The following is a 10,945-nucleotide window of genomic DNA, read 5'->3' as shown; positions in this document are numbered from 1 at the left end:
AACAACATATACAATTCATTTAACATGTTTATCTTTCTAAGTCAGAAATGCAGTAGCAAAATGGAGGTAACAACAAGTTATTAACTATTTTTATTAATTATTAATTAAGTTTTACATTATTTTGTCTGTTTTTGAAATGCAGTTTATCACTTAACATGTAAGCAATAAGAAAAAATAATTGTAAAACATTTTTTACTGAGTCTTTAAAATGTGTGTGTTATCATTTCAACAAGGAAATAGTGTAAACAACATTCATTACTTTTACATTCTTCTTTCTTACTAAGTCTTTAAACTACAATATGTTTTCATTTTAACAATGAAAATGCAATCTGTTTTCATTTCAACAAGGAAACACTATACACAAAATACTAATTATTTTTCCATTCTTTTCTGTTATCAGATTGTTGACATTTTCTATGTTACCATTTCAACATATAAAAAGTAGGAACAACCTATTAATTAACTTTATTTTCTCTCAATTAGTCTTTGGAATGCAATGTTTTATCACGTTGATATGTAAACATATAAACAGGTAATTATTATAACATTTTTTTACTAAGTCTTTGAAATACAATGCTATCATTTTAACACATAAGTATATAAAGAATTTAATTTACATTCTTTTATCTTTACAGTCTTTGATATGCAGTAGGCTATCATTTCAAAATTTAAACAATACACGTAAATTGGAAATTAGTTATTCTTCATTCTTTGTTTCCTACTAACTCTTGGATACACAGTGTGCATTCAACACCTAGGTTACTTCACATTTGAGAGTAGCCAAATTTCTAGAGTTCAGAAACCATATATACTTAGTGTGCACCATACTGAGCAGTGCAACTCTAGTGGAAGGGCAGAGGGAGCAAATACATATGCAACAATGTATACCATGAAGGAAATGTACATGGTACCTTAAGAAAAAGCAACCGCAGAATAAATCTACTTAAATGGGGAAGTAATAGAAAACCTATCTGAGGACATAACATTTGAGCCATGACCTGAGCCCTGAGCAGCTACCCAACACCATAAAGAGGCCATTATCATTTGAGCATACTAAGTAAGGGGAAAAAGTGAAAAAAATACTGTGTTATGGGGGAATAAATAATTTCCCAAGTCCTCTAAGAAAGAGTAGAGAAACTGATAAATCATAGGAATGTCTACACTCTGAGTGAGATCAGGGACTTTATCTTTCTTAGCACCTGGAAAAGTACCTAAATCATAACAGATACTTGGTGAATGTGTGTGGAATAAGGAATAACTGAGCCAGGGGTGTGAGACCTGGGAAATCAGGTAGCAATAAGCTGATGAAGATACCAGTAGGTAGTGGACATAGTGTTTGTTTCCTTTTAGTTGCATATGGTTTCTCATAAGCCACCTGAGGTAATCAGAAACACAAGAAGTTTGCTGGTCCCTAGAGGGTAAAATTATTCAACAACTACCACCTCTAGGAAGAGTTTCAATTGATTTGACTTGTGTCAAGTGCCCATAAATGGATAAGTGAACCAATCAGTGTGGATAAGGAAATGATGTACCATGACTGGGTCAGCTTACGTCACATACCCAACACTGTGGTTAGTAACCAGAAAATGTAGAGGGCAGTGGGCAAGAGATCCAGCAGACCTTTCAAATTCCTCTATTTCCGTTTTAAGGTTCCTCTTTTATAGAGATCAGTTTACATATCCAGTGTTCCTAACCCCAGTTTTCTAGAACAGTAGAACTTTATATATGTGTTTCAACAAACTTGGGTTTCAGGCAAAAAAAAAAAAAAAAAAAAGTGAACGCTTTCATGGCCACACATCAGTGTTGAAACACCTCCCTGTACTGTGGAAATCACTCTGAACAGTGGCCCATTTCATGTCGTTCCGCTGTGCCCCGTGCAGCATCGCTTCCAACTGAGCCTGAACTTCAGCAAGTTTCTGTCGGTCCAAACGGTCATGAAAAATCCATTCCTCGTAGCAATGGACAGGGACAGGATAAATCACATACTTCAGCTTCATCAAGGATGTCAAGTGCTGCAGAAGGCTCCTGAGCACAGGCATTGTAATGGGATTGAAGGCAAAGCTAAGGACACGGAGGTGGGTACAGTGTCTCAGGGCTGGGAGGATGACAGAAAGAGTAGAATCAGTTATCATACAATTGTTTATCTCCAGATGTTGCAGGGTGCTTGAGACCTTCTCCAGCAGAGTCTGGAAGGGCTCATAAACTTCTGGGAATGTCTGGTTGTTACTGAGACTCAATGCCCTTAGGTGGGTGGCCTGAGAGCTCTGGGACAGAACAGTGACATCTCTGTTAGAAAGGCTACAGAAAGGTAGATACGGTGTATCCAACTGAGGTGGCACAACTCTATAGAGATAAAAAAGTAAGGTTACTTCAGAAGAATGAGGGCAATGAGCCCCAAATTTTAGGTACCTAAGGCTCTAGAATAAACTACTGTGTTCATGGTTTGCAACAGGTGGTTAACATTGTGGACCATGGGGTCAGACTTTATAGATTTGTGACCCTGAGAAAGTTACTTTACCACTCTGAGGTACAGGGTGTTAATCTCACAAACGTACACAGTAGTAATTATTATACAGAACTGCAGGAAAGATTAAGTGAAGAAATTGCATGCACTTAGTATATACGACATAATCAGTGTTGGATCTGATTCACTTATTTGGTGCGGATGGGTCTGGGAAAGCAGCCAACTGAGGGTTTCCTTTGACTAGTACCCAGATGACAAGCTCTCCATTCAGGGTGTAAGCCTGGGGGGAAATACAGGAGCAAAATTATCTGTTAGTGTTAACAATTGGGGCCCATCCATGGGCATGTGCATTAGTCCTATAGCTTAATGTTTCTCCATCTGAATGCCTCCCCTTCCTCTCTAGAGAGCTGTAAAATCCAATAGGAGAAGGACTGAGACTTTCACCAATATATTTACAGACATCTTTTAGGGTCTGCCCACGGTCACTGAATGAACGAATGAATGAATGAGCACAGCTTCCTTTTCTAACCTCATCTGCTGCTCAACATAAGGTACCCCTCTCTCTCCCAGCTAGGTTCAAACTCCCAGCAGTGCCTATGCTGAGGGAAAAAGAGAATGGGTTACAAGGAGCTTAGGAAGATCCAAGCATGGTCTCTTCTGTGTTAACAATGAGGTGATCAGGGAACCCAGGTTCCTCCCAACCCCCTCACCTGAGCAGTTTGTGCAGTTGATCTGTGGGGCAGAAGAAAGACAAGCTGAGCTCTTGGAGATCGTCCAGCCACCCAAGGCAGAGGAGAAAAGATCTGAAGTTCCTTCTCTTATAAAATTTAAAGGGGATGTAACACAGAGTAAGGCTGCTCAGGTGGATCACCCGAGCCAAAAGGGTGATGACTTCACTCAGATTAACCTGATCCATTTCTAGGTTCTCAATGCACCCCAGATCCAGAAACTGCAGGATACTTTTGTGCCCAGACATTCTATCGATTTGCAAATCTCTGCAGCAGACGTGCAAGGACCCAACATTCTGCTGAATTTTACTACAAAGGAAAGAGAGGAATTGCTCTGTTCTCAAGGTACTATCGAGGGAAATATCCACTAGTAATTCCATGGGTTCCTGAGCTGACTGAGGCTCAGACCCAGAATTACCAATCCCGAGGCACCTGACTCTACGCTGAGCTTCTATCTTAAGGATAGAGTGCTGAGAGTAAATGCATGACTGAAAACAGAAAGGGAATGCGGTCCCAATCTCAGAGCATATTGTCTTACAGATCAGATCACTCCTTAAATCTAGGATCCTCAGTTTGGGCCCCCTGTAAGGAAAGGAAGAGACAGAACACATGAGAGATAGCTGATTTTAATATAACCCAGCAAGATCAATGATGAGAAGCAGGGACAGAACACTTTAACCCTGGTTTTCACTTCATTGCCATTCACCAAGAAGTTCTTTCCACACAAATGCAGCGTCTTTCATCCTTTCCCCACCCCCTCCTTCACCTCCCGTCTTTCCCTGTCTCAATGTCCATATTCCACTTCTGTGTAATCGCACTCAAATCCATTCATAGTATACTCAAACAGCTCTATTCTATACCCAACGCTATTAGGCAACAGAGTCCCGAAGGACTGACAGCTCTGCAAAGACTGCAGTATTCACCACTGGCTACTGTTGGGAGACCGTTAGGTATTCCCCTGCCCCAGGCTACAGCATACACTCCTGCTGACTCCCTGTGTCTCTGCTGGTCATAGTCTTACCAAGAGGAAGAGTTCTGGGCAGGGAGGATTTGCAGACCATCAATCATGGCTTCCAAGATGTCATAGTATGATTCCCGTGTGTTCAATGACCCAATATGGAGACAGTGAAAAGGCCAAACCCTCACCATTGCCTTTACTATCGTCTTATACCCACCGGAGAAGGCAGCGTTGAACAATGGAACAAAGAGGTCTCTTGGGATTTCGTCCAGGGCATGGATAGCTGCAGGCTCATAATTCAGCAGACTCTTTGCAGCAAGCTCAAGGAGGGTGACTGTGGTCTTTTGGTCCATCTTCAAAAACCTGCTTCAGAGTGGAGAATTTTTAGAAATCCTGAGAACGTATCTATAGTCACTTGTGTGCTTCCAGGGTTAGCTATGGACAAATTACTTATTGAATAAGTATGTGGTGAATCATAGGGCCAACCCAAGTGACCTCTAGTATAGGAATAGAATGAAAATGGACTTGTGTGTATATTTAATTAAATACATGTAGACACACGCACGCACACACACACACACACACACACACACCTTCCATGAGATAAAATGCCATTAGAAACCATAGGTAAGTTAGCAGAAGACAATGCTGACCACCTAGCTGCCTTCCTCAAATTATTTCCTCCTGAGGAGCTTCAAGATGGTAGAAGAGTAAGAAGTGGAGGTCACCTTCCTGCCCACAAATACATCAGAAATACATCTACATGTGGAACAACTCCTACAGAACACCTACTGAATGCTGCCAGAAGTCCTCAGACATCCCGAAAGGCAAGCAACTCCCCATGGACCTGGGTAGTGTAAAAGAAAAAAGAAAAACAGAGACAAAAGGATAAGGATGGGACCTGCACCAGTGGGAGGGTGCTGTGAAGGAGGAAAGGTTTCCACACACTAGGAAGCCTCTTCGTGGGCAGAGACTGCAGGTGACGGAGGGGGGAAGCTTCAGAGTTGTGGAAGAGAGCACAGCAACAGGGGTGCGGAGGGCAAAGTGGAGAGATTCTTGCACAGAGGATCGGTGCTGACCAGCACTCACCAGCCTGAGAGGCTTCTCTGCTCAACCGATGGGGTGGCCGAAGGCTGGGACCTGAGGCTCGGGCTTCGGAGGTCGGATCGCAGGGAAAAGACTGGGGTTGGCTACATGAACACAGTCTGAAGGTGGCTAGTTGCCACGGCTAGAAGTGAGGGACTCCAGGAAAAAGTCTGGAGCTGCCGAACAGACAAGAGACTTTTTCTTGCCTCTTTGTTTCCTGGTGCGCCAGGAGAGGGGATTAAGAGCACTGCTTAAAGGAGCTCCAGGGAAGGACGCAAGGAAATAGTTAATGAAGTCCAGGAAGCACAGACAGTCCCATACAGGATAAATCCAAGAAGAAACACGCCAAGACACATATTAATCAAACTATCGAAATTAAATACAAAGAACAAATATTAAAAGCAGCAAGGGAAAAACGACAAGTAACATATAAGGGAATCCCCAAAAGTTAAACAGCTGATCTTCCTGCAGAAACTATGCAAGCCAGAAGGGAGTGGCAGGACATATTTAAAGTGATGAAAGAAAAAATCCTACAACCAAGAATACTCTACACAGCAAGGATCTCATTCAGAATTGAAGGAGAAATTAAACGCTTTACAGACAACAAAATCTAAGAGAATTCAGCAGCACCAAACCAGCTTTACAACAAATGCTAAAGGAAGTTCTCTAGGCAAGAAACACAAGAGAAGGAAAAGACCTACAAAAAAAAAAAAAACCCAAAACAATTAACAAAATGGTAACAGGAACATACATATCGATAATTACCTTAAATGTAAATGGATTAAAAGCTCCAAGCAAAAGACATACATTGGCTGAATGGATACAAAAACAAGACCTGTATATATGCAGTCTACAAGAGACCCACTTCAGACCTGGGGACACATACAGACTGAAAGTGAGGGGATGGAAAAAGATACTCCATGCAAATGGAAATCAAAAGAAAGCTGGAGTAGCAATTCTCATATCAGACAAAATAGACTTTAAAACAAAAACTATTACAAGAGACAAAGAAGGACACTACATAATGATCAAGGGATCAATCCAAGAAGAAGATATAACAATTGTAAATATTTACACACCCAACATAGGAGCCCCTCACCACATAAGTCAAATACTAACAGCCATAAAAGGGGAAATCAACAGTAACCCAACCATAGTAGGGGACTTTAACACCCCACTTTCACCAATGGACAGATCATCCAAAATGAAAATAAAGAAAGAAAAACAAGCTTTAAATGATACATTAAACAAAATGGACTTAATTGATATTTATAGGACATCCCATCCAAAAACAACAGAACACATATTCTTCTCAAGTGCTCATGGAACATTCTCCAGGATAGATCATATCTTGGGTCACAAATCAAGCCTTGGTAAATTTAAGAAATTTAAAATCATTTCAAGTATCTTTTCTGACCACAATGCTATGAGACTAGATATCAATTACAGGAAAAAAATCTGTAAGAAATACAAACACATGGAGGTTAAACAATACACTACTAAATAACCAAGAGATCCCTGAAGAAATCAAAGAGGAAATCAAAAAATACGTAGAAACAAATGACAATGAAAAGACGATGAACCAAAACCTATGGGATGCAGCAAAAGCAGTTCTAGGAGGGAAGCTTATAGCAATAAAATCCTACCTCAAGAAAGAAGAAACATTTCAAATAAACAACCTAACCTTACACATAAAGCAATTAGAGAAAGAACAACTAAAAAACACCACACTTAGCAGAAGGAAATGAATCTTAAAGATCACATCAGAAATAAATGAAAAAGAAATGAAGGAAATGATAGCAAAGATCAATAAAAATAAAAGCTGGTTCTTTGAGAAGATAAACAAAATTGATAAACCATTAGCCAGACTCATCGAGAAAAAAAGGGAGAAGACTCAAATCAATAGAATTAGAAATGAAAAAGGAGAAGTAACAACTGACGCTGCAGAAATACAAAGGATCATCAGAAATTACTACAAGCAGCTCTATGCCAATAAAATGGACAACCTGGAAGAAATGGACAAATTCTTCTAAATGCACAACATTCCGAGGCTGAACCAGGAAGAAATAGAAAATATGAACAGACCAATCACAAGCACTGAAATTGAAATTGTGATTAAAAATCTTCCAACAGACAACAACCCAGGACCAGATGGCCTCACAGGCAAATTCTATCAAACATTTAGAGAAGAGCTAACACCTATCCTTCACAGACTCTTCGAAAATATAGCAGTGGGAGGAACACTCCCACACTCATTCTATGTGGCCACCATCACTCTGATACCAGAACCAGACAAAGATGTCACAAAGAAGGAAAACTACAGGCTAATATCACTGATGAACATAGATGCAAAAATCCTCAACAAAATCCTAGCAAACAGAATCCAACAGCACATTAAAAGGATTATACATTATGACCAAGTGGGGTTTATCCCAGGAATGCAAGTATTCTTTAGTATATGCAAATCAATCAGTGTGATACACCATATTAAAAAACTGAAGGAGAAAACCCATATGATCATCTCAATAGATGCAGAGAAAGCTTTTGACAAAATACAACACCCATTTATGATAAAAAACCCTCCAGAAAGTAGGCATAGAGGGAACCTTCATCAACGTAATAAAGGCCGTATATGACAAATTCACAGCCAACATCATCCTCAATGGTGAAAAACTGAAACCATTTGCACTAAGATCAGCAACAAGAAAAGGTTGCTCACTCACACCACTATCATTCAACATAGATTTGGAAGTTTTAGCCACAGCAATCAGAGAAGGAAAAGAAATAATAGGAATCCAAACTGGAAAAGAAGAAGTAAAGCTGTCACTGTTTGCAGATGACATGATACTATACATATAGGATCCTAAAGATGCTACTAGAGTTTATCAATGAATTTGGTTAAGTAGCAGGATACAAAATGAATGCACAGAAACCTCTTTCATTCTTATACATTAATGATGAAAAATCTGAAAGAGAAATTAAGGAAACACTCCCATTTACCATTGCAACAAAAAGAATAAAATATCTAGGAATACACCTACCTAGGAGACAAAAGACCTGTATGCAGAAAATTATAAGACACTGATGAAAGAAATTAAAGATGATACAAATAGATGGAGAGATATACCATGTTCTTGGATTGGAAGAATCAACATTGTGAAAACGGCTCTACTACCCAAAGCAATCTACAGATTCAATGCAATCCTTATCAAACTACCACTGGCATTTTTCACAGAACTAGAACAAAAAATTTCACAATTTGTATGGAAACACAAAAGATCCCGAATAGCCAAAGCAGTATTGAGAAAGAAACACAGAGCTGGAGGAATCAGGCTCCCTGACTTCAGACTATACTACAAAGATACAGTAATCAAGACAGTATTTTACTGGCACAAAACCAGTAATATAGATCAATGGAAGAGGATAGAAATCCCAGAGATAAACCCACGCACGTATGGTCACCTTATCTTCAATAAAGGAGGTAAGAATATACAGTGGAGAAAAGTCAGCCTCTGCAATAAGTGGTGCTGAGAAAACTGTACAGCTCCATGTAAAAGAATGAAATTAGAACACTCTCTAACACCATACACAAAAATACACTCAAAATGGATTAAAGACCTAAATGTAAGGCCAGACACCATCAAACCCTTAGAGGAAAACATAGGCAGAACACTCTATGACATAAATCACAGCAAGATCCCTTTTGACTCACCTCCTAGACAAATGGAAATAAAAACAGAAATAAACAAATGGGACCTAATGAAACTTAAAAGCTTTTGCATAGCAAAGGAAACCATAAACAAGACGAAGAGACAACCCTCAGAATGGGAGAAAATATTTTCAAATGAAGCAACTGGCAAATGATTAATCTCCAAAGCTTAAAAGCAACTCATGCAGCTCCATATAAAAAACAAACAAACAACCCAATCCAAAAATGGGCAGAAAACCTAAATAGACGTTTCTCCAAAGAAGATATACCGATTGCCAACAACCACATGAAAGAATGCTCAACATCATTAATCATTAGAGAAATGCAAATCAAAACTACAATGAAATATCATCTCACACCAGTCAGAATGGCCATCATCAAAATATCTACAAACAATAAATGCTGGAGAGGGTGTGGTGCAAAGCGAACCCTCTTGCACTGTTAGTGGGAATGTAAATTGATACAGCCCCTATGGAGAACAGTATGGAGGTTCCTTAAAAAACTAAAAATAGAATACCATACGACCCAGCAAACTGACTACTGGGCATATACCCTGAGAAAACCATAATTCAAATAGAGTCATGTACCAAAATGTTCATTAGAGCTCTATTTACAATAGGAAGGAGATGGAAGCAACCTAAGTGTCCATCATCGGATGAATGGATAAAGATGTGGCACATATATGCAATAGAATATTGCTCCACCATGAAAAGAAACGAAACTGAGTAATTTGTAGTGAGGTAGATGGACCTAGAGACTGTCATACAGAGTGAAGTAAGTCAGAAAGAGAAAAAAAAATACCATATGCTAACACATATATATGGAATCTAAAAAAAAAAAAGGAAAAGAAAATGGTCAGAAGAGCCTAGGGGTAAGATGGGAACAAAGATGCAGACCTACTAGAGACTGGATTTGAGGATACAGGGAGGGTGAAGGGTAAGCTGGGACAAAGTGAGAGAGTGTCATGGACATATATGCACTACCAAACGTAAAATAGATCGCTAGTGGGAAGCAGCGACATAGCACAGGGAGATCAGCTCGTTACTTTGTGACCACCTAGAGGGGTGGGATAGGGAGGGTGAGAGGGAGGGAGATGCAAGAGGGAAGAGATATGGGGACATATGTGTAGTATAACAGATTCCCTTTGTTATAAGGCAGAAACTGACACACCATTGTAAAGCAATTATACTCTAATAAAGATGTTAAATAAATATTTTCTCCCAAAAGGATACAAACCAATAAGTAAGGATATGTACATCTACACTAAAGCCACACCCTCATCATTACTTTAAACTGGAGAAGGCCAAAAATTCAAAAGAATTGTAAGTAGAAAAAGAAAAATCATGAATCATTGCTTAAGATTTGTCACACTCCCATTACTAGGCTTTGTGAAAAACAAAAGACAGACCAAGAAAAGCTGCCAAGAGAGAGGAAAGAAGATGGAAGAGGGCTGAAAGCTGATCTAAAACTACAGCAGAAGAACTAAGCCCAGAATAAACCTAAAAATACCAAAAATGTGTCCTAGAATATGAGAGCCCAGACTACAGGGAAGGCACTCCAAAATCGGAGCTTATGAAGGGACAGGGATGATTTAAAGTGCAGTCTTTGAAAGATATAACTCTTAAGGAAGAATAAAGACAAAGAGTTAGGGAGAAGCATGTTTTGGCACTTGGGTAATGACAGAGAAAATAAACAAAAGGGGAAAATTAAGGATCTTGCAAGACATAAGAGAACCAGAAAATCAGAGCACTCAGGACTTCTCCCTTCATCACCAAGACAAACAAACAAAATAAAAAGGATCAGGACTTTGCCATACTAACAAAAAATCACATTATTAAATTAGGAATCTTGTGGAAAAACCCAATATCATACAGATGAACAGAATGAAGGGAATTCCATACCAAACTTTGTAAAAGAAAAAAAAAAGAGATGAGTATACAATAGTGCATACATATTAAACAACCATGAAGGAGAAAAAGACTGTAAGTCAACACTGCAAA

The 10,945-nt window shown here is 39.2% G+C and overlaps 1 protein-coding gene across 1 annotated transcript; it reads right to left on the bottom strand.

Moving 5' to 3' along the window:
- Positions 1-1,784: 1,784 nt before the first annotated feature.
- Positions 1,785-4,503, bottom strand: LOC103072469 (leucine-rich repeat-containing protein PRAME-like). Its single transcript, XM_007451234.1, has 3 exons — positions 4,214-4,503; positions 3,175-3,774; positions 1,785-2,343 (listed from the first exon to the last, which is right to left on the bottom strand). Exons 1-3 carry the CDS (start codon positions 4,501-4,503, stop codon positions 1,785-1,787), a joined length of 1,449 nt encoding a protein of 482 aa, XP_007451296.1.
- Positions 4,504-10,945: the final 6,442 nt, after the last annotated feature.

Source organism: Lipotes vexillifer, unplaced genomic scaffold, assembly GCF_000442215.2.
Source record: "Lipotes vexillifer unplaced genomic scaffold, Lipotes_vexillifer_v1.1 scaffold609, whole genome shotgun sequence".
Classification (NCBI taxonomy): Eukaryota; Metazoa; Chordata; class Mammalia; order Artiodactyla; family Lipotidae; genus Lipotes; species Lipotes vexillifer.
The sequence above is the reverse complement of the archived record's forward strand: the minus strand, read 5'-3'. Positions and strand labels throughout refer to the sequence as shown.